This window comes from Balaenoptera musculus, chromosome 18 (genome assembly GCF_009873245.2).
Source record: "Balaenoptera musculus isolate JJ_BM4_2016_0621 chromosome 18, mBalMus1.pri.v3, whole genome shotgun sequence".
Classification (NCBI taxonomy): domain Eukaryota; kingdom Metazoa; phylum Chordata; class Mammalia; order Artiodactyla; family Balaenopteridae; genus Balaenoptera; species Balaenoptera musculus.
The window spans coordinates 33,023,866-33,048,784 of NC_045802.1; the positions used below are offsets into that span (position 1 = coordinate 33,023,866).

Sequence of the window (24,919 nt, forward strand, 5' to 3'; positions counted from 1 at the left end):
TGGTATCCACCTAATTCAAGATTCTGGATTTCTAAGTACCAGTAGAGGTCTGACCACTACTGCTCAGATGTCAGCCCACCTCCCTTCTTCCACCATACTGTGGAAGCCAAAAGGGACCTTTAAAATATAGGACCTATCTACATAAGAGAGGACGCAAACCACATACTTGGGTTTTTTTTTGTTTTTTGTTTTTTTTGGTCATGCGGCATGCGGGATCTTACTTCCCTGACCAGGGATCAAAAACACACCCTTTGCGTTGGAAGCATGGAGTCTTAACCACTGGACTGCCAGGGAAGTCCCCATACTTGGGTTATAAATGAAAAAGATGCCCCCATCTGCTGGGAGAGAGACTAGAAAATGAGGAGAGTCCATGTAGCATAGGATCCCAGCACACTGCTCCTCATTCCAGAAGGATATGGGACTAAAGGGCAGAATTTCCCATGGAGTCACAGAGTGGAATCCAAGAGTGGAAGCATCTTGTGTCCAACGAGCAGATCTAGGAGAGCGGCAGATCCAGGGAAGCATCGTGCGGATGCACCATGCACTCCCGAGAGGTGGCCCGGGAACAAGTCTAGGCACAAGAGGGCTGCAGAAGCCCCCCTAGGACTTGAGAGCTGTGGGAGGAACACAGGAACTCCCTATGGGCACTGGCTGGGGAGAAAAGGAAGTTAGAGAGAAAGTCCAACCAAAGAACGTGGATATACTCCTGAGAATCACCAATGTAAGGGAGCAAAGGAGGTAGGTATCTGTGAGCAATCTGACAGATCTCCCGGGTCACCATTCAAGAGCAAAACAGACATCGCCTTTACCAAAAGCAGGCAGGAGAAATTATGTGGAAGTAGGGAGGGTGTTCTGGGCCCAGACAGAACAGCACCAAGAAGAATGCACATTCTTAGATGTGTACCCCAAGCCGACTTTCAAGCTTGGGGTCCCCTTTAGGGAGAGAGCTTGGCAGGGAATTTCAAACATGAATAACTGAATTCTACACTGGAATTACTGAGCTAAATCACACAGAGACAGAGAATTGACTAAATTGTTTACCATTAGGCAGGCTGGTGGTTCAGAGTCAGAAATTAAACTGTATTTATAGAAATATTACATCTTTGCATGTAATATTTCTATTACATCTATAGAAATATTACACATGAATTTGTTCTCTTGACTGAAATACCTATTTGCTACCAATACTATAAAAGCAACAAAACAAACGTGACAGATATCATATCTTGTCCTAGGATTGGGTCAATTTACCTTTAAGTGAGTCTGCTCAAATAGAATATGTACAATTGAGGAATTTTTGTCCTGCAGACATGAATTCCATAAATATTTTAAAAGTGCTTATTGAATACCTGCTAGGGAAAGATACTATATTAGAAACAGAAACTCACTTTGAAAGGTTTATTGATTTTTTAAACATGACTAATTTTGTATGAAAGAATTTTATTTTTGTGAGATTTCTTGAGAAATAATAGTATGTTTGATTTTCATGTATAAAGAAGCAGATTTTTTATAGCTAAATCAGAACATTAATTGAAGTATCATTCCAAATAACTATAGCAAATGTTTCATGTCATTTTCTTCTTTTTTCACATTTTTTTTTTAAATTTAATTAATTAATTTATTTATTTATGGCTGTGTTGGGTCTTCGTTTCTGTGCGAGGGCTTTCTCTAGTTGCGGCAAGCGGGGGCCACTCTTCATCGCGGTGCGCGGGCCTCTCACCATCGCGGCCTCTCTTGCTGCGGAGCACAGGCTCCAGACGCGCAGGCTCAGTAGTTGTGGCTCACGGGCCCAGTCGCTCCGCGACATGTGGGATCTTCCCAGACCAGGGCTCGAACCCGTGTCCCCTGCATTGGCAGGCAGACACTCAACCACTGCGCCACCAGGGAAGCCCCTTTTTTCACATTTTATAGAAGATAAATATCATCTAATTAATGAAATGAGATAAACCTTTTACTCCAAAGAGGCCTCTGATAAGTTTTTAGGAGGAATACAACAAATTCTCAAATTTTTTGATTTTTATTTTCATAATTAACTGACCTCAAATTGGAGAAGGCTAAAAGCATGCACACACACACAGGCCTCCCTTAGCTAAGCTGTAATACTAAGATGGAAATTTTTCTACCTTGAAGAGTTCCTCAGATTCTAACAATGTAAACACTGTTGCAGATATTTCTCCCTTCTCTTCTTACCTTTCCCTTTTTAGAGTCGATAGATGGCAGCTGAGTTGGTATTCCATTTCTATTCCACCAAAGTGCACTGCTTTAGGAATAGGATGGTACCAAACATAAAATGGGAATTTCCTCCCTGGGAGGAGGAAAGATTGGAAAAACAACACTCCTTCCCAAGCTCTCCCCTATGACATGAGTGCAGTAGTTCTGAACAAAGCTGGATATCATTTGGGCTCTTCTAATTTTCCAGGCAGAGAAGGAACAGTTCATAAACTCCCTACTATGCCTCCAAATATAACATGAAGCCATTTTATGTTCAATCCCAGCAGATGATTTAGGAAACATCACTTCCTCAGACTGCAATGCTGGGCACAGTAAAGTGAAATGGGAAAATCAGTTAGAACACAGTATAACCCCAACCCCATGTTTCCTTGGACCAAGTTCCTTGAGCATCCCATGGAAAAGCTCTCCAAGGGCTGCAGTCTACAGGGAAGGTGAGCAACATTAGGGTCTTTCTGCAGGGATGAAAGGTGCTTCCAATGATCATAAATGATATTTTCATCTACCAAAGTTGAAATCAGAGGATAATGATAGAGGCAGAGCAAAATGGTAGAATCATCTATTAAAACATTTAATAGATCTATTTTTTCACTTACTGATTTAATATCTATCTAATAAAAATACTCCATGCAAACAAGAAATAGTGAGCGACTACTATCAAAAGTTGCCATGTTTTTTTGAGAGCTTAACATTGTTCCATTTAAAATAAATAATGGAGGGCAAAGAGAAAGAAAAGAAAGTACTTTTATTCATTCGTGAAACCAACAGAAAATACCATCTAATTAGCATTGAGAATATCCACTGGAAACGAGATAATAACTGCAATTCAGCACGAACACAATCAATAGTTATAAAATATATCTGAAGTGCAATAGAAAAACCCCCTTTTTCTTAATTCTTAGCTTTTGAATAAAGAGAGTCCCTTTTGTTCGCCAATCTTCTTGACTTTATGACATTTGAAGGCTATTCTGCAGTTAGCTTAAAAACAGGAACTGTTGCACATCCTAGAAGGTTAGAACTAACGGCAAGTCAAAGAGTCAGAGTGGGAATGACTTTGGAGGGAAACTATCCAGCCTCCTAATGCAGTGATCCTTTACACAACCCTCTTGAAAGTTAGTGATGGAGCCTCTGACTCAACACTAATTTGACAAAAAATGTTTCCACTTTGCAAGAGTTGCTGCATGAATACCACTAATAGTTTAAAAATGAACATTAAAAGGATTCTATTACTAAAATTACTGTCACTTTTACCCATTAATGATAATTATTGGTGAAAGTGCTATGGTGACACAATTTACTCTAGCCAGTAATGTCTCCCAAGAGTTGCTTGTTCCAAAAACAGTCAGTCATCTGTTTTCTGTATTACACTAGTTTGTCAAATTCTTCTTGTCAAATTCTTCCTGCCTTGGGGCATCCTCTCCTGTGTTAAGGCTGCCCTCGATGTTGACTTCGTTAATATTATGCTGCTTCTAATTTTCTTGAAGAACATTGGGTACCTGAGGAAGGAAGCTATTCAGAAAACAATATTTTAAAATCCTATCACAATATAATGTCTAATTTCATCTAAACACTAATGCCTATTTATACCATTTTCAAGTAACACATAAATATTCAATTTCTCTGCTTAATTTTCCCAGTCTGCCCTAGGGTATACTTATTTATCATCAAAAGCCAAATACTATTGAGTTCCTCTTTTACTCAGCAAGATAATCACTTCAGACTTTGAGCAACCTTCATGACCAAGTTCAACACCACTGAATGGATTTCCTTCAACTTTAAGGATTTAATGTCAAAATGACCAAAAATAGGAAGAGAAAAGAGACAGTCTATTAATAAAGAAATAGAAAGCTGGCTCCCCCATGACCTTTTGACACATTGATATTTTCATCTCAAAAGATATACAAACAATAGTACAGAAATACTGGGGACAAAAGCTGGGATAAAAGGATAAGAGCACAATGGTTGTGCTAGGTTGGTTACTGGAACAATTGACAGCCCAGGCTCTTGCTAACATTTCAAAAGTTCAACTGCACAATTTTCCATTTCAAATTAACAGAATCTAAAAGTCAGGTAATTTTCTGCTGTTGGAAATGTGTTGAAAGATTAAGTTTTCCCTAACAATTACCATGATTTTTGTCAATATTTTTACTCATTTAACTACTAGATCCTCGTTTTGCAACACAGATCAGCCATTTTGCAAATGCATGCTTTGGCTATAGGAAGATAAGAAAAAAGTTAACAGAACAATTTTTTTACTCTGTGTCATAAAACTCAAAAGAATAGTCTCCATAGATTATTTATATTAGGAGTTGGCAAACTTTTTCTGTAAAGGACCAGATAGCAAATATGGGACAAATGGTCTGTGTCCCAATTACTCAACTCTGCACTTGTAGCAAAAAGGCAGCCACAGACAATATATAAAGAAATGAGTGTGTCTATTTTCCAACAAAACTTTATTTACAAAAAGAGGTGCAGGCTGATTTGGCTCAAGGGCTGTAGTTTGACCTACATTTTTACTTTACATATAAATAACAACATGCTCAACTGAACACAAAATGGAAGAGATGTCTTTCAGCCAGTTAAATATGTATCATTTGTTTGGCAAATCTTCTGAGTGCCTTCCATGGTATTTACTATGTGCACACAGTGTGCTAGGTCCTACGAGAAGAACGCATAAGGCCATATTCTCGAAAAATGCACAATCTATTAGAAGCACAGACTAAAGCAAATAAAATGAGGATAACCAAATATTCTATACATAATTTATATGGCAAGACTATAATGGTTTATAAAAAATAGACTATTATCAAGAGCAAATATTAGGAGAAGACTTTTTGGAGAATGCAAGAATTGTTAAATCACATTTTGTTAGATTTAGTCAGTTAAGAATTAGAGAAAAGGTATTTATGGCAGAGAGAACATCAGAAATAAATTCAGAGAAGTAGGAATAACTATGCCAGAGGTACACTGGATAGTATAATCAGTTCAACAGAGACAGAGGACAGTCACTGAGAATTTCAAGTTCATGGTCCCTTATCTGTAACCTTTTCAGTCAGATATTTCAGAATTGAAGTTTTTCAGACTGTAGAAAGGTCAAAAAGGTGTATACGCTGTAAAATCATAACACACCCAGAGCAACTTAGAGCAGCATCTTCTAATTAAAAATTTTATTATTTCTGCAGCATGAATATTCACATTTGATGGAACCTCGTATCAGTTCAGGTCAGATTTGGCATCAAATCAGTTTGGACACTAAAGTTACTTTAAAAATTTTGGTTTTCAGAGCATCCTGCATTTTTGACTTATAAAAGGGGATGTAGACATATTTAACTGCTTGAAGGACCTAAGCAATTCTGTTTTGGTTGCAATTTTGTCTGATTGGTTGCTATAGTTTTTTTGACTAGCATACACACACACATACACACACACAAACATATATACCCACAAACACACACATACATACACATATATACATATATATAACAGTTGGAAAAAAGGTGAAATTTATACCATCCCTGGTACATGTGTGTGTGTTTACAAAATGTTTAAAGGGAATACATTAGATTACAGAAACAAGATAAGTCTGTTAAAAGACAAAGAGATTTGTGATTATACCTGAAATAAGACAACATTCAATGTCTATCTCTGAAATTGAAGAGAACAACTTCCCATCAAATACAAATAATAATTCCACTCAGAACTGACAATCTGACTTGGAAGGGCTCATGGTGACAACAATCCACTGGCTTGGAAAGTGTACACTGTGTAAATAACTACTGATTAGGGAGACAGTTATCTAAGGAGTACTCAGTGTTCTACACAAAGAAGATGCTACTGTGACTGAGTCCTCAATTACAGTACAATAAGTGTAACTGATGTTATCAAAGTTATAGCATCTCCATATAGTAATAAGATCAAAAGTACTGATTGATATGATTTCTGCCTAGAATATAAACAGGGTGAATCTAGGCTTAGTAATAAAAAAATTTATGAATAAGTGATGTTAATATAAAGATTTCTTTGGTAAAATTCATAAAAGAAATCTGTGCTATACAATAAAGATTTAAATGATTTTCCCCCGATGATTGGCATTTAATCTCTCACTCCAAAACAAACCTAAACAACAAAAATTGGAGTCTATTTTCTACTTGGCATGTAGTTAATATTATATAATATTCATAAGAAGGGCAATGAAAATGGTTTTTAAATACTGGATGAGCAGTAAACCAACCAGTGTGAGGATGTACCATAATGATGTTTAACAAAGAACTACACACATAACTCAAAGTAAAAAAAAAAAAAAAAGAATCAAGGTTTCAAGATATGTTGTGCTGGAGAAGTCTGAGAGCCTCCTCTCCTAATTTCTCTTCTCTGGGGCATTTTGGAAGGAGACAAAATGGTATGTGAGCCTTGCACATCTACACAGAGAAGCCATCTATGAGTGCACACAAAAGCTATTCTCTAAATGAGTTTCCACAAATTGGAGCTGTGTTTTCCAGTGAGAAACTCCTGCACACAAATGAAAACCTGTATAACTATTAGTGAGACTCTCTAGGAAAAGTCTCCCACCAGACACCCCTTGATACTATTCATGGGGTCTCAGTCTCTTAATACCATCAGAAAAAAAAAATGTCACATGGTAGAGATGGGGGTGGAGATGGGGTGTCTCAGGGCATTTGTGCTCCAGTAAAACACACTAAGGTGTTTGTGCCCTTTCAAAAATACTATACTGCAAGTTCCCTGGGTCCTTAACTTCTAACCTGGGTCAAACAGTGAAAATACTGAAGACATTTTCACCCCTTTCAGAGATGTTGAGCTCTGGGCCCAGAACTATTCAGACTATTGAAAAATCCCTCCTTCAAGAGGGGCAGGGTGGGGCAGAAGACCTAAATAGACATTTCTCCAAAGAAGACACACAGATGGCTAAGAGGCATATGAAAAGATGCTCAACATCACTAATTATTAGAGAAATGCAAATCAAAACTATAATGAGGTATCACCTCATACTGGTCAGAATGGGCATCATCAGAAAATCTACAAACAACAAATGCTGGAGAGGGTTTGGAGAAAAGGGAACCCTCTTGCACTGTTGGTGAGAATGTAAATTGATACAGCCACTATGGAGGACAGTATGGAGGTTCTTTAAAAAGCTAAAAATATGACCATATGACCCAGCAATCCCACTACTGGGCATATACCCAGAGAAAACCATAATTCAAAAAGACACATGTGCCCCAATGTTCACTGCAGCCCTATTTACAATTGCCAGGTCATGGAAGCAACCTAAATGCCCATTGACAGATGAATGGATAAAGAAGATGTGGTACATATATACAATGGAATATTACTCAGCCATAAAAAGGAACGAAATTGGGTCAATTGCAGAGACGTGGATGGACCTAGAGACTGTCATACAGAGTGAAGTAACTCAGAAAGAGAAAAACAAATATCTTATATTAACACATATATGTGGAATCTAGAAAAATGGTACAGATGAACCAGTTTGCAAGGCAGAAATAGAGCCAAAGATATAGAGAACAAATGTATGGATGCAAAGGGGGGAAAGTCGGGTGAGGGTGGGGGGATAAATTGGGAGATTGGGATTGACATATATACACTAATATGTATATAATAGATAACTAATAAGAACCTACTATGTAAAAAAATAAATAAAATGAAATTCAAAAAAAATGATACAAATGAACTTATTTACAAAATCGAAACAGACTCACAGACTTCAAAAACAAACTATGGTTACCAAAGGGGAAATGTGGGGTGGGGGGAGTGATAAATTAGGAGTTTGGGACTAATATATACACACTACCATATATAAAATAGATAATCAACAAGGACCTACTGTATGGCACAGGGAGCTCTAGTCAATATTCTGTAATAACCTATATGGGAAAAGAATCTGAAAAATAATGGATATATGTATATGTATAACTGAATACCTTGCTGTACACCTGAAACTAACACAACATTGTAAATCAACTATACTCCAATATAAAATAAAAATAAATAAAAATTAAACCTCTTGTAAATCAAGTATACTTCAATAAAAAAATTAAAAAGAAAAAGTGGGGCAGGGAGGTGCTAGTTCTAGGCATTGGGATATACAAATCTTTGGATAAGCAGAAGAATCAAAGTAGAATCTGAAGCATTTGGGAAACATTCTTAATTTGGCAATTCTCTCAAAACTTCCCAAGACAAAGGAAGAGGCTATCTAGTTTAAATCCATTGATATGGCACTAAAGAGATAGTTGTCCCTCTCACAGGTTTTCAGGGAAGACAATTCTCAACAAAGGTATACAATACATAGGTATAGTCTAGTGCCAGTCACCAATTACTAAAATTGTTTTGGTCCCTTTTTTCTGCGTTATGGTTAAGTCATCAGTGGTAAAGGAATAACAGCACAATAGTTAAAAATACGACTTCTGGGACTATCATATTAAGTGAAGTAAGTCAGATGGAGAGAGACAAATATATCACTTAGAGATGAAATCTAAAAAAATAATATAAATCAACTTATTTACAAGACAGAAACAAACTCACAGACATAGAAAACAAACTTATCATTACCACAGGGGAAAGGAGAGGGGGAGGGATAAATTAGGATTATGGAACTAACAGCTATACACCACTATATACAAAATAGATAAATAATAAGGATTTACTGTATAGCACAGGGAACTATATTCAATATCTTGTATTAACCTATCATGAAAAAGAATCTAAAGCTGTATACCTGAAATAACACAATATTGTAAATCAACCATAGTTCAATTAAAAAAATTTAAAGAACTAAAAATAAAAACATGACCTCTGGTCAGAAAACATGAGTCTTGGCTTCACTGCTTGCTAAAACTGTGACCATGTACAAAAGGAATTAACTGACTCTTTGATAAAAATAGCCTTCTAAGATCACTGCAACTATTACATACAATAATGAACACATACAGAGCCTGGCAAATAATATGTGACACATAAAATGGTGGTGGTAGTGGTAATGATAGCAGTAGTAGTGGGTGTTGTTGCTTTTATTATTATTATAATAATAATTATTATTATTCCTTAAAAGATGAAGGTAAGAAAAGAGAAATAATCAAGGCCAATGCAATCTAATTTATTTATTCTTCTAAGTAGAAATAATTAAAACTACTGTTTTATATGCATAAATGGCCAAAAGATGCTAAAAAACTGAAAGCACTACTCTATAAAACTAGAATATATGCAATTATGGAAAATAATCTAAGTTTTATGATATATGCAGAGGACAGGGTAATTGTCAAGCCTTTGAAAGCAAGTACACACATTAATTGCATAACTTTGAGACTGGCAGAGACATTCCCAAGTAGTATTTCTGTAATATGTATTTCCTCTAAAATGGAGGCCTAATTGCTTAGTTATTCTAAATTGCAGAATGGAAAACAAAGGAGCAGTTTTGGCCATGTGGGTAAACAACAGATTTCTAAAAGCTAATTATCTCTTTATTTAATAGCCTGAAGTTGTACCAAATGAGACATTTAAGTCTAATAAATAATAAATTGTAATCTAAAGACTAAAATATAGAAGCTGCTCATATAGTTTTTATTGCTCCATTAAATAAGCTCTTATTTACCTCCTTCACAAAACATAATTATACAACATTGGGTCCATTTCAAGACCATTCTGATGTGCTATTTAAAAATTAAGTGAATCAACTTACAGACTCAGGAAGTCTTAAAGCATAATATTTGAATTCTATTATCAAACGCCCTATTCGTTTCCATGATTAAGAGACAGAAGTGCAGCTTTGAAAAAGTTGTACATAATCACATAAAATCACTATCTGTCTTACTAGAAATGATCACACATAAGGATAGCTACACACTTTAAATAAATTTCACTGTCTATACTTACTAATTTCTACATCAGATATTTAATACTTTCAGTATCTTCTAAATAAAAATAATTCAAATTTAAATATCAGCCTCAGAGAATGTATTCAAAATTCAACCAATTAAACAAGGACATCATGAAAATGTAGTTAATTTGCTTGTTTGTTTAATGTAATACCAAATCATTCAACAGAAATATCTACAACTGCATATGTGAATATTTAAGAGACCTCCAGGCTCATCATTTTTAAAGAAAACAAAAATGAGACAAATGACCTTTTAATGCCATTACATAATACAAGATGCTGTGCTTCTTAGTTTTGCTGCTCAAAAGGATTTTTAATGCTTCATTTTTCTTCTTAGGGAAACATCCCATTAACCCATGTTTATTTTCATTCTACTAACAAAAAAAAATTCTGAAATGATAGTGATAATAAATAGTAGACTTGAAAATAGTTGCTTGCTGTCTTGCCAAGGGCAAGTAGTGATTTATGATGGATAAGAAAGAGCAGGGATTGAATTTACTCTACTGCCTCGGGTGATGGTACAAGAATTCGTACATCTGTGAAAAAACACAGTTCTTATGTGTATGGTGAAAATGCTAAAGTCATGAAAATATATGGAAGGAAGCTTCCTGTGGGTTTAGGGTAGGGTTATGTGAAGATTTTTCTCCTTCTCTATCATTCAGGGGTATGTGTTCTACATACAGAAATAAGAAAAAACAAGAAGTTCCTGGTCCAGAGAGGAGACAAAGCACTACTATAAATTCAACAATTTGCCCTTCTACATTCTTTTGAAGAAAGCCAGGGCAACAACTTCTACAAAGATTAGAGCAATACTATATTCTGTATGAAAATATAACACCCAGAAAGAAAAATAATATAAAGTTTTAGCTGATCCTCACAATAAGATGTTTAAAAACTTCACACTATTAGCATATATAGCATAGTAAATATACATGAGCCTGGTTATCCTATCAGTTTATAAGGAGTTTTATAACCAATATTTTAAATGAATAAGTTTGATATACATTAATATTCTCTTTAGTTTTGAAGACCAAATTTCATCTCCAGCACACACCAACACAGCCAGTCTCTATTTTCATCTCATTATCCTGTCTTACTTTACTTCTCATAGCTTTTTATAATCTGAAATTATCTTACATATGTGGTTGTCTGATTCACTCATTATAATTTTAAACTTCATCACAGCAGAAATCTTATTTATCCTTATTTATCACTGCAATCACAGCATATAGGAAAAAAAAAACTGTTGATGAATAAAAGAAACAAAAGTGGCCTAGCTATTAATTTTTTCTATACCAATAAAATAATAATGGAAGACCACAGCAATTATATTTTTCATAATAATACAATGTATTGACAAAAAGCATGTTCTACATCTAATATGGAAAGAAAAAGGTGACTTCATATTTGTACTATTTTTAAAAGTACTATTTTTAAATATGAAAAAAGGTATCAACAAATAATAATATATTTGATTCTTATATGACTTACTTGGCTATAACAACTATATTAATACTGAGACTGAATATTTTGTTTTTCTATGCTAATAATCATGTTATGGTTAAAGGAAAATTAAAGACCATTCAGAATAATCATCATTTACTGGGATTTTAGAAGAGGTCTTTTACTTTGGTGAGAAAATTACATATTTAGGTGCTATGAAATTTGGGATATAGCCCTAAATTCTTTAAAATTCTACAGTCTACAGGAAAATAATTCAAAGTTGATTTCCAAAATTTTCAAAAGAACTGCATCATAGCTTTCTATTGTATCAAATGCTGTATGATCTTTTATCAAATGATTGATTAAATCTATTAAAATATTCACATAATATATAGTATTAAATTATTTATTTAATATTGTTTATATAAATCAATGTCAGCCAGACTATCCTTTGAAGAATACTCTCCCGGAAAATGTCAAAATGTATGGTACATATGGACCTCAGCATATAAAGGCTTTGGGAGCTCCCATCAAGTGAGAGCCTTACATTTATTTGAAACCCATCTACGATAATTTCCAGACCATGTTTGGGAAGAGATAGTATAGAAAAATTTCATAAAATAATCCAATAAGTCAAATAAGATGAGCTCCAATTTACCAAAGATGTAATAGAAAACTTTCCTTAAATTTATTTGAAAAATCAAAAGTATTCAAATTTATTTTAATAATTGAGAATAGAAAAGTAACAACCTCAACATAAAATTACCTATCTGAAAACAACATAAACCAGCTATTAGCCATAATTGATCATCAAATTTTAGAACAGTTTTGATAGAATTCAGAAACAGACCCTAGTATATTAAAAATTATACATCAAATATATGAATGACTAAGAAAGAATTACAAATAAATGGAGCAGAATAGTATTATGAATAACTTAAACTAAAAAAAGATTGAAGCAGAATATGAAATTGCTGAAGGGATGATTTTCTAAACCTAAAGATGATAGAAAAAAAATCACAAAAACAAAGATTATAATAAAACATTACATAAAAAGAAACACATGTCAAGATATAAAAATAAAAAGCCAAACTGAGGAAATCTACTTAAAAGGTAAATATTGATGCATAATAAGCTAACACATAAATCAATTAGGAAAAAGACTAAGACAACACAATTCACCAAGGAGGATATACAAATGCACCATGAACACTTGAAAAAATGTCCAGATTCAGTAATATTCAAAGAAATGCAAGTGAAGATAATAAAATACAACTTTTTAATCTATTAAATTAACAAAAACCTTAAAAAATGAGAATACTCAACTAAGACACATTCATAAACTAAACGTTAAAAGTTGGTGAAATTAGAATAATACTTCTGGAAATCAATTTGGTAACGTGCACCAAAAGTCTTAAAAATATTTACCCTTTTCTATTCCATATTCTAATAATTACAAACATTTTCAATTAGTTATGCATAAATAAATATCACACTGAAAAGTTGGAAATAACTATTGTTCTATGACCTCACATTGACTAATGTGACATGGTATAGCCAGTGGAGGCAACGACATAGATATTACAAATTACAAATTACAAATCACAAGTTACGTAACACATGAAACATTCAGGAAGTTCAGCAAGGTAATGTGAGACACTAAACTCACGTTGTTAAAAGGTACAAGCTTTTAAAACTGAAGGAAAAATGTGTCAAAATATTAACAGTGATTCTTTGGATTATGGATAATGGTCTTTGATCCACTACTTTTTAGGTGATTTTCTATAACATGAAAATATTATTTTCAAATTGGAAAATAAAATAAACTTAGTTATTTTTAAAAATGGAAACTTCCTTCAGGAGAAATAGAAATTTAAATGAAAACATTATTAAGATTACATTGGATGTGAGGTTTCATTAAAATTTTTGCTTCCTGTCAGGTTTCAACTTTCCAGACTGATTGCTAAAAAGGCTCTGTGTGACAGACCCTTAGGTAAAACCCACAAACAGTACACAGCCAATCTGCCATCAAGTAACTCATCTAGATGACTTGTTAACCAACACTAAATGAGCTAATGTTCAAATATCAGAATGTCTGGTAAATTAGGCAGTAATACATTATTTTAAAAAGGTGTCCAGAAGTTTCTTTTAAAAATCAGTGCTAAGTTTTCCTGATCTCCATTTTGTTAACACTTTAAGATATTTCTGAGAACACTTCCTGAATTTCAAATGTACTCCTATGAACAAGAAATTGTGCATGGATAATTTTTTCCCCTAGAAGAAACATGTACAATACATTAAGCTACTCAGCTTGCTTTATTAAAGATAAAATATGTCTGTAAAAGTGAAAGTAAAGAAGGCAAAAAAGGCATCTCGGTTTACCCCAGGGAAACCTTAGGTGAATTTGCAGCCCTGAGTTGTAAACTATGGTAATTGAGCAGTGAAGTTGATGGATTTTAATTAAAGTCTTCTGCAATACTTAGTGGCTTGGAGGTGGAAGAGACAGAATTTTGAGGGGGTAAAAATATAACTACAATTTACTTAATTCTTTTGCTTCTAACTTAGTGGTAACTTTTAGCTTTAGAAAATATACATATACGTCTCTGTAAAACAGTAGTTTTTCTACTTTTTCTTTTAAATTTTTTCCAAGAACGTTTTAATAAAGAAAATTTCAGGGACTGCCCTAGTGGTGCAGTGGATAAGAATCCACCTGCCAATGCAGGTGACACAGGTTCGATCCCTGGTCCAGGAAGATCCCACATGCCGCACAGCAACTAAGCCAGTGTGCCACAACTACTCAGCCTGCGCTCTAGAGCCCGTGAGCCACAACTACTGAGCTCATGTATCACAACTACTGAAGCCCGCGTGCCTAGAGCCCGTGCTCCGCAACAAGAGAAGCCACCGCACCGCAATGAAGAGTAGCCCCCGCTCGCGGCAACTAGAGAAAGCCTGTGCGCAGCAACAAAGACCCAACACAGCCAAAAATAAATAAACAAAATCAATAAATTTTAAAAAAACAGAAAATTTCAAAATACAAAAGTAGAGCAAATGGTATAGTGAACACACCCTACCCTCCAAGTACCCATCACCCAACTTTACCAAGTATTATTTATAGCCAATCTTGTGTCATCTATACACCTGCCTACTTTCCAGTCATGCTAGGCTATTTTGACTGAAATCCCAGATATAATATCTTTTCATCTATAAAATTTCAGTACGAGTCTCTAAAAGAGACTTTAAAACATATTCACAACAATGTTGTCATGTTTACAAGAAAAAATAAAGCATTCAAATTTTTCAGACTACTTTTTTCCACATTTGTTTGGATTGCAGTATATATAAGTTTCATTTATTACAATTAGTCGATATGTCTCTTTAAGTCTCTTTTAATCAGTAAGTTTCCCCTCCATCATATTTTCCCCTTCCTTAAGAGTATTTTGTTAAAGAAAACAGATTACTTGTCCCAAAGAATTTCCCACAGTTTCCTATAGTTAATTTATTCACTGACATAAATTATTGCAGATTGGTTATTTAAGTAGTAGCCAAAGAACTGCTAATATAATGGAACTACAACAGTACACCAGAGGACCAAAATCACCTATGACCAATGTCAGAATGAAAACACTACTTGTTACTAAACTAAAGTGGGGAAAGCCCATAAAAGAAAGAATTGCTCTACTGTTTAGCTATGCAAATAAGCGATCATGTCTTCCTTTTTCACAGAAGTATATTAAACTGCTGATAAAGTAACCCATATTAATCTTGGTGTACACAGTATAAATAGCAAATTTGATAGTACTCACCAGTCTTCATTTCTAACAGGCGTTTTTTCTTTTGTTGGCGTTCAAGTCGTTCCTTCTCTGCCAATTCTTTGGCTATCCTGGCACGTTTCTCTTTTTCCTCTGCTTCTCTTTTTTTGAAATTCTCCTTCATTGCTTGCTATTACAAACAAATTTTGGAAAATGATCAATATTAACCACAGTGATTCCACAAAGAAAATGGAAAATTATTAATCTGTAGAATTGTGATTAAATGTCCTTTAAGTAATGACTACTTCTTATATTAGTAACACAATCTTTTAAAATATTAGCACATGAACCTTTGTTAAATGTGTTATGTATGTAAAAATATAACTGTTATGTTTAAAGCACCTGCATGTTAGTGAAATCAACTAAGAGAAGGAAGACAGAAACTAAAGATAAAAGAGCATTTAATTTACAAATCAAAACCATTTTCCTATACATACTTCCAAAAGAGTGTCTAGGAAATGTATTAGTCTCCCATACCTCGTCTAGGAAATGTATTAGTCTCCCATACCTCCTCTGCTAAGTAAACTATTGGGTACAAGAAAAATAATCACAGAAGAAATGATAGAAAAGAGCTGAAATTTTGTAATGGCTACCTTATATTACAAACCATCGTTTAACAATTTCTTTCATACAGAGAGAAGTGTCATAAGGATGACTAAAGAAATATTTGGCATTTCAAAGTCAGGCCCTCTGACTGTTCATCAAAACCAATAATGACATGTGAACCATAAGAAGATCTCAATAGATATGTGATTAGTTACTTTCTTATTTTTTAAAATTTTATGCAAATCAAGAAATGCCACTCATGTGGCATCTGTGGGAATTAGCAGGTAATCATAGATTTTTCAAAGTGCCAACAAACAGCATGGCATCATATTACACTCTCCTGTGGAGACCATATTCTCAGTACCAATGAATCCAAACAGGTTATCTAATTGCTAGTTTATCACTAATAGAATTAAGTAGAAAAGTATATAATTAAACTTTAACAAGTAGGTGGCATGTTATTTTGGGGGAAGGCTTTAATTTCTTCTTTACTATAATATTCTTTTTTTCTCTTTACCCTAGGGATAATGCAAGTTCTTCATTAGAAATAAAATAAAGTTTAGTATTATTGATCAAAACAATAAAAGGAAAATTGCAAAGAAAAAAGGAGGAAAAAAAGCACAGAATAGAGGGAATATTAGACTCATCCATCCATCCATCCATGCAATAAACATTTACTGAGAGACTGAATAGTAAATGGTACTAACCTAAAGACTTGGGAAATAGACATATAGTTCTAAAACAAGTTTACATTCTGTGTGATAGGGTGGGACGGGAGGCAAAGACAGACGATAAACAATTAAAATCTTTAATAAATATAGTACTACAAAAAAAATTAAAAGAATGATGTGATAGAATGCCTGGACAGTTAACTTACATTAGGTGGTCAGATAAGGCCTCCCTCTCTGATTTGATTCAAGCTCAAAGTCAAGGAGCTACCCAGATAATGATCTGGGAAAAAACAAATGCAAAGGCTGTTGGTGGGTTGGAGAGAGAAGAAAGAGGCCAGTATGGTGGTGTTAGATAAGGTCAGAAGATATGCTGGGGCCTGATCATTTAGGATCTTCTAGAACAAGATAGGGGGGGTTAGAGTTTCCTTCAAGGAAGGAGGAAACAACTAAAGACTTTCAAGTAAGAGAGTGCAAAACTAAGTACTCTAAGATACAAGTACTAATGAAGCACCTTTGTTCCAAACTATCTTTTCAAAGATATTTATATAATGAACACTCTTGGAAGATGGAGGTAGTGTCTACCTCTTAAGCAAATGGATTTGTTTACTGTCCAGTATGATAAACTGGGGCAAAGGTCAAATAGTCTTACTAATTCTGAAAAAAGTTTGGGTTCCCTAAATTCAGGATTTCCTTCGAGTAATACAAAGCACTATGTGTGTAGGTGTTAAACCCAGCCCTCTTCACATTGCCCTGTGCGAACCTGAGATCAGGAATCTACGAAATTATTTACTCTAGCTATGACTAGTGCTGTAATAAACCATTCTTCGCTTCTGACCCCATGGTCTTTTGTCTTTACCAACATCCACGAAACTATGGAAATCATGAAACTTTGATAAATTCTCAGACTCTTCACAGTTCATGATATATAGTAACACTAAATATTATTGCTAAGCTATGAAATACCAGCTGCAATAATACATATTTTAATATGCAATCCCTCCTTTCCTCAAAATGGAATCTGCATCCTCCATTCTGACTTAGAATGATTGTGTGCTTGTTCACTACAATGAAAGTAAGAGGCAGAAGCAAGACTTGAAAGCTATCTACAGTTTATATTTTTTCCACCATATGGCTTCATATTGATGATACGTTAAGCACCACCTTTAAGACGACGGCTGCTAAAAAGTCAACATAAGTTAGGAAAAGAGAAGGCAACCTATAAAATGGACAACCATGAATAAATGGACAAATTCTTAGAAAGGCAGAATTTTCCAAGACTGAAGCAGGAAGAATTAGAAAATATAAGCAGACCTACCACAAGTAATGAAATTGAAACCGTAATTAAAAATCTTCCAACAAACAAAAGTCCAGGACCAGATGGCTTTACAGGCGAATTCTATCAAATGTTTAGAGAAGACCTAACACCGATCCTTCTCAAACTCTTCTGAAAAACTGCAGATGGAGAAACACTCCCAAATTCATTCTACAAAGCCACCATCACTCTGATACCAAAACCAGAAAAGAAATCACAAAAAAAGAAAATTATAGACCAATATCACTGATGAACATAGGTGCAAAAATCCTGAACAAAATACTAGCAAACAGAATCCAACAGCACATTAAAAGGATCATACACCATGATCAAGTGGGATTTATCCCAGGGATGCAAGGATTCTTCAATATACGCAAATCAATCAATGTGATATACCACATTAACAAATTAAGGAATAAAAACTGTATGATCATCTCAATAGATGCAGAAAAAGCTTTTGACAAAATTCAACACCGATTTATGATAAAAACTCTCCAGAAAGTGGGCATAGAGGGAACCTACCTCAACATAATAAAGGCCATATATGACAAACCCACAATAAGCATCATACTCAATGGTGAAAAACTGAAAGCATTTTCACTAAGATCAGGAAGAAGACAAGGATGTCCACTCTCGCCACTATTATTCAACATAGTTTTGGAAGTTCTAGCCACAGCAATCAGAGAAGAAAAAGAAATAAAAGGAATACAAGTTGGAAAAGAAGAAGTAAGACTATCACTGTTTGCCGATGACATGATATTATACATAGAAAATCCTAAAGGTGCCACCAGAAAACTACTAGAACTAATCAATGAATTTGGTGAGGTTGCAGGATACTAAATTAATGCACAAAATCTCTGGCATTCCTATACACCAACAACAAAAAATCAGAAAGTGAAATTAAGGAAACACTCCCATTTACCATTGCAACAAAAAGAATACAATATCTAGGAATAAACCTGTCTAAGGAGGCGAAAGACTTGTACTCAGAAAACTATAAAACACTGATGAAAGAAATCAAAGATGACATAAACAGATGGAGAAATATACCATGTTCTTGGACTGCAACAATCAGTATTGTGAAAATGACTATACTACCCAAAGCAATCTACAGATTCAATGCACTCCCTATCAAACTACCAATGGAATTCTTCACAGAATTAGAACAAAAAATTTTACAGTTCATATGGAAACACAAAAGACCCCGAATAGCCAAAGCAAGCTTGAGAACGAAAAATGGAGCTGGAGGAATCAGGCTCCCCAACTTCAAACTATACCACAAAGCTACAGTAATACAGTATGGTTCTGGCACAAAAACAGAAGTATAGATCAATGGTACAGCATAGAATGCCCAGAGATAAACCCACGCACATATGGGCACCTAATCTACATCAAAGGAGGCAAGAAAATACAATGGAGAAAAGACACCCTCTTCAATAAGTGGTGCTGGGAAAACTGGACAGCTACATGTAAAAGAATGAAATTAGAACACTCCCTAACACCGTACACAGAAATAAACTCCAAATGGATTAAAGACTTAAATGTAAACTCCAAATGGATTAAGGACTTAAATGTAAGACCAGACACTATAAAACTCTTAGAGGAAAACATAGGAAACACACTCTTTGACATAAACCACAGCAAGATCTTTTTAACCCATCTCCTAGAGTAACAGAAATAAAAAGAAAAATAAACATATGGGACTTAATTAAACTTAAAAGCTTTTGCACAGCAAAGGAAACATAAACAAGACAAAAAGACAACCCTCAGAATGGGAGACAATATTTGTAAATGAAATAATAGATAAATGATTAATCTCCAAAATATACAAATAGCTCATGGAGCTCAATATCAAAAAAACAAACAATCCAGTTAAAAAATGGGCGGAAGACCTAAACATACATTTCACCAAGGAAGACATACAGATGGCCAAGAGGCACATGAAAAGATGTTCAACATCACTAATTATTAGAGAAATGCAAATCAAAACTACAATGAGGTATCAACCCACGCCGGTCAGAATGGCCATTATCAAAAAAATCTAGAAACAATAAATGCTGGAAAGGGTGCAGTGAAAAGGGAACCCTCTTGCACTGTTGGTGGGAATGTAAATTGATACAACCACTATGGAAAACATTATGGAGTTTCCTTAAAAAACTAAAAATAGAACTACCGTATGACCCACCAATCCCAGTACTAGGCACATATCCTGAGAAAACCATAATTCAAAAAGAGACATGTACCACAATGTTCACTGAATCACTATTTACAATAGCCAGGACATGGAAGCAACCTAAGTGTCCATTGACAGATGAATGGATAAAGAAGATGTGGTATATATATATATATACAAGGGAATATTACTCAGCCATAAAAAGAAATGAAACTGAGTTATTTGTACTGAGGTGGATGGACCTAGAGTCTGCCATACGGAGTGAAGTAAGTCAGAGAGAGAAAAACAAATACCGTATGCTAACGCATATATATGGAATCTAAAAAACAAACAAACAAACAAACAAAAAAAACATGGTATTGATGAACCTAGTTGCAAGGCAGCAATAAAGAGGTAGACATAGAAAAGGGACTTAAGGAAACGGGGTGAGAGGGTGAAACTGGAGCAAAGTGAGCGTAGCATAGACGTATAAACACTACCAAATGGAAAATAGTTGGCTCGTGGGAAGCAGCAGCATAGCACAGGGAGATAGGCTCGGCTCGGTGCTTTGCGATGATCTAGATGGTGAGATAGGGAGGAGGCTTAAGAGGGAGGGGATATGGGGACATGTATATGCATATGGCTGATTCGCTTTGTTGTGCAACAGAAACTAACACAGTATCGTGAAGCAATTATACTCCAATAAAGATCTATTAAAAAGAAAAGAAAAGAAGTGTGGTCTCACAGACAAGTGTGCATATCTGTATGTGTGTGTGCATGTGCACCCGTGTATGTATGTATAAGGGAGATGGGAAAGGAAAGGTGGATTGTGGAGGACAAAGGATAGGCAAATATTTGGGAATCAAAGCTTATTTCTTGTTTGAGGGAAATGAGTAAGAGGAACGGGTAATAAATAAAAAATATATCATGTAGCTTATTTTTCAAACTTATTAAAGCATACAATTTCCAGATGTGAATTTTCTACTTTAATGACTGGATGCATTTCAATGAGAACATTGAATAGATCACCTATTGCCAGATATAAGTGCCACACCCTTTTAGTATTCCATCGGGCAATAAAAAGTCAAATTTACTTCTTAGGATCTATAAAAATAATGTTTACCTTTAGAAATAAGGTCTGAAGTAGTTCTTAAAGCTATTCTGTTTTATGGAAAATGCACTATAGAGTCTCATTTAAAAGCCTATCTCATTGAAAATGTATCTTATTCGAACATTATAACTATTAGAAGAATTTTAGCTGGAAAAATACCAACAGACAGCACAGAAATAGGCAGTTAGTCTGAAAATACTATCTCAGTTCAAATAGTAATTTGGAGTTTTCTTTTATCCTAAATTTTGAGAAGTAGAAGCAGCCTAAAACAGAAAAGTTTAGAAAACCGCATTACTCTAGATATAATTGCCTCTTAGTTACTTCAATTCTAAAATTTGAAGCCAGAAAGGAAAGTTAAGGGTTAGCCATATACATAGTTAGCTATAAGACAACAATTTCTTTTTTAATCAACTTATTCTTGACCTGGTTTTCCATATAGTCAGTTGGTAAATAAACTGCACTGCCACTAACTACTTTCACCCATGTAATGCCAAAACAAATTCTTTGAGTGCTTGCAGAACTTCCAGACACAGCCTGGTACATGCTCTTGTCTGAAAGATCTATGGGCTTACCAGTCTAGAGGATTTTAAAACGTCAGTCACATTTTGACTGTTCACTTCAAAGGCATAACCAATAATTAACCTGGGTTCCTAAGGCTCATGTGATTTTTATGGTAATAGAAGATTCTAAAATATCTCTAAAAAATACAGAGGTATATTAATAAATGTACATACAAAAATATATAGATATATGTTAACAAATATACATGTGTCTGTATGTGTTCATGTGTGTGTATTTTGGAAGAAAATAAAATACACCAGTTCACAATTGTTTTCCTCCTATAGTTTGTTTTCTGCATAACTAAATGTAATAACAAGAACTTTCCCACAACTAGTTTAAATATACATTATAGCATTATACAACACATTTTCTCTCAGAGAAAGCAAAATAACCCAAAGCCAGTAAATTTAAATGAATGTGTGTATGTGTATGTATGTAAAATTTAGAAGTCTTGCAGAGTATAATCCTCCATAAATCGTGGCTATTATCATAAATGTTATCTTTGAGTTTTTTTATATTTGCATTATCCTTTATTGTAAACTTCTATGACTTGCTTTTTTCACTCTACATTATATTTCTAAGATTCATCCATATCTTTATGTATAAACTGTGTTTCATTATTTATTCTCCTATCAGTGGGATTTGGGTTGTTTCCAATTTGGGGCTATGATGAACCACGCAGTTACAAACATTTTTGTATGTTTCCCTGTGTATATGTGTAAGAGTTTTTTCTAATGGCAGGTCTCATTGGTTCTTAGATCTGTTTAGAAATTGTTGACAGATACTCTTTAAGTGAAAGAGAACAGAACACTTTAGAACATAACATAAGCAGTGAGGATAAGTATTGCTTGTTTTTGTTCAAAAAATATATAAATATAAGAGTGCTGGGTCCCATTATAAAATATTATTTTACAATGTGGGTTAGGGTCAAATAGTTTGAAAGCCACTGCTTTCTAGGATAGGAGCACAACTGATGAATGAAAGGAGAGGGTTGTCTTCAGTCTCACTAGGTGATGTGAAAGTGTTTTCAAAGTGGTTGAGCCAAAGTACACCCCCACCATCAGTACATAACCATAGCCTACATACTCACCAAGACTGTTATCATCAGTTTTTACCTATATGGCAGGTATATACCTGCCATATAATATAATAGTATCACATCATGCTTTTAACTTGTATATCTATGGTTATTAATTTAAGTATTTTCTCACATGTTTATAAAATATTTGAATTTCCTATTCTATGAAATGCCTATTCCTATCTCTTATCCACTATTCCATTAGGTTATCAATTTCTTAATGACTGTGGTTCTTTAAATATTCTGGATACTAATCTTTTGTTAGCTTTATGCTTTTTAAATATATCCTGGATTGTAAATGTCATTGTACTTTATGTATGTTGTCTTGCAGTAAACAGAAGTTCTCAAATTTATGTAGTAGTCAAAAATCTCTTTTCCCTTATTGTTGATACCTTTAATATATTATTTAAGAAATCCTTCCCTACATCAAAGACAACAATATTCCTCCATATTCTCTTCTTAAAATTTTAAATGATGTTCACATTTCAGTACCTACTTTATTTAACTGGGATCAACATTTGTGAATACAGTTGTGAATAAAATGAGCTGGGAATCCGATTTAATTTTTTCATATGAAAAATGAGTTGACCCATAACAATTTCACAAGTAGCCTATCCTTTCCCCCACTGATCTACAAAGCCATCTCTTCTGGATTTCAAGTGTCCATATACATGCTGATGTTTTGGGGCTGTTTTAGTACATTTGATCAATGTATCCATGTTTGCACCAATAACACTCTGTCTTAATTATGATAGCTTATATCTTTTTTTTCTTCTTCCTTTTCTTCCTTAGAAATGACTGCACTATTCTTGGGCCTTTGCTTTGTCATCTATATTTCAGAATAGACTTATTAAGCGTTTTGAAAAAGCTTATTAGGATTTTGAACAGAATTGCTGATTCTGTAGATTAATTGAGAATTGATATCTTTATATCAATATCTTTATATCAATATTGAATCTTTCTATTTATGAACATGATGTGGCTCTCCATTAAGTTTCGTTTTAAAAGTCTATTGAAAAAAACTTAGAATTTACCCCATTCAGGTCTTGGACATCTTTTGTTAGATTTATTGTCTGTATCTTCTCTTCCTATTTCTTATAAATGATGTTTTTTTTTAAATTATGATTTTTCAATATTTTGTAACTAATGTGTAAAAATGTAGTTGATTCTATACATACCATTGATAAAATTTCTTATTTTTAATAATTTTCCTGTAGGTTCATTTTTGCATTATTCCTATGAATTATTCCTATGAATAATGCAAAAAGGAACCTACAGGAAAATTATTAAAATTATTAAAAATAAGAAATACATAAGGCACAATTAGTTTCTTCCTTTTCAGTTTTTATACTTTTCATTCTTGTCTTATTGTACTGTACTAGCTAAAAGTTAAATTTCCATTATTAGGTAAAGATGGTTCCCTTTGTCCTACATTTCATATTGAGGGATAGAGGGTTCAACAAGTTTATTGTTCTTGTTTTAAAATCTGAACAAGGGTTGAATTTTATCAAATGTTTTCTCAATCTATTGAAACTCTTAATGTAGTGACATGGATATTCTAATTCTAAACCACACTTCCATTTCTGAGATAAGCTCAACTTGGACATGAAGAATTTACCTTTTTGAACATTTGGTCATAATTTTTTTTACACTCTATTAGTTTGGAATAATCGTTTAATTAAAATTTAGGAAAACTCATTTGTAAAACTTTCTGGGCCAAGTATTTAATTTGTTGGAAGATTTGAAGTCATTAAATTAAAAATTAGTCATAGACCTATTAAAGCTTTCTATTTCTTTTAAAGTCAATTTCAATATGTAATTTTTTTTCCTAGGAACTTATCCATTTTATCGACCTTTCCAATTCTGGCCTACAAATTTTTACAGTATGCTCTTTTCTTTAGTATCTTCTATATCTATAGTTATATTCTTTCTTACATTCTCAATACTGTTTCTCTTTTTTCTTGATTAATCTCTTCAGAAATTTATCTAATTAACTTGTCTTATCGAAATAAGAACATTTTGGTTCTTAAAAATTCTCTAAAGTCATTTTTTCCCCTTCATTTCCTTCCTTCTATTTTTTCTGGATTGTATAATTGTTTTT

At 33.9% G+C, this 24,919-nt stretch overlaps 1 protein-coding gene across 2 annotated transcripts in view; it reads right to left on the reverse strand.

Annotated features, from left to right (window-relative positions):
- The window catches only part of DIAPH3 (diaphanous related formin 3), a 563,950-nt gene that overhangs the window by 152,715 nt on the left and 386,316 nt on the right, over positions 1 to 24,919 (reverse strand). For both annotated transcript variants that reach the window (XM_036831862.1, XM_036831861.1), the window contains one exon: positions 15,382 to 15,517. In XM_036831862.1, coding sequence (XP_036687757.1) covers positions 15,382 to 15,517 — 136 coding nt within the window. The remainder of the gene's footprint in view (positions 1 to 15,381; positions 15,518 to 24,919) is intronic.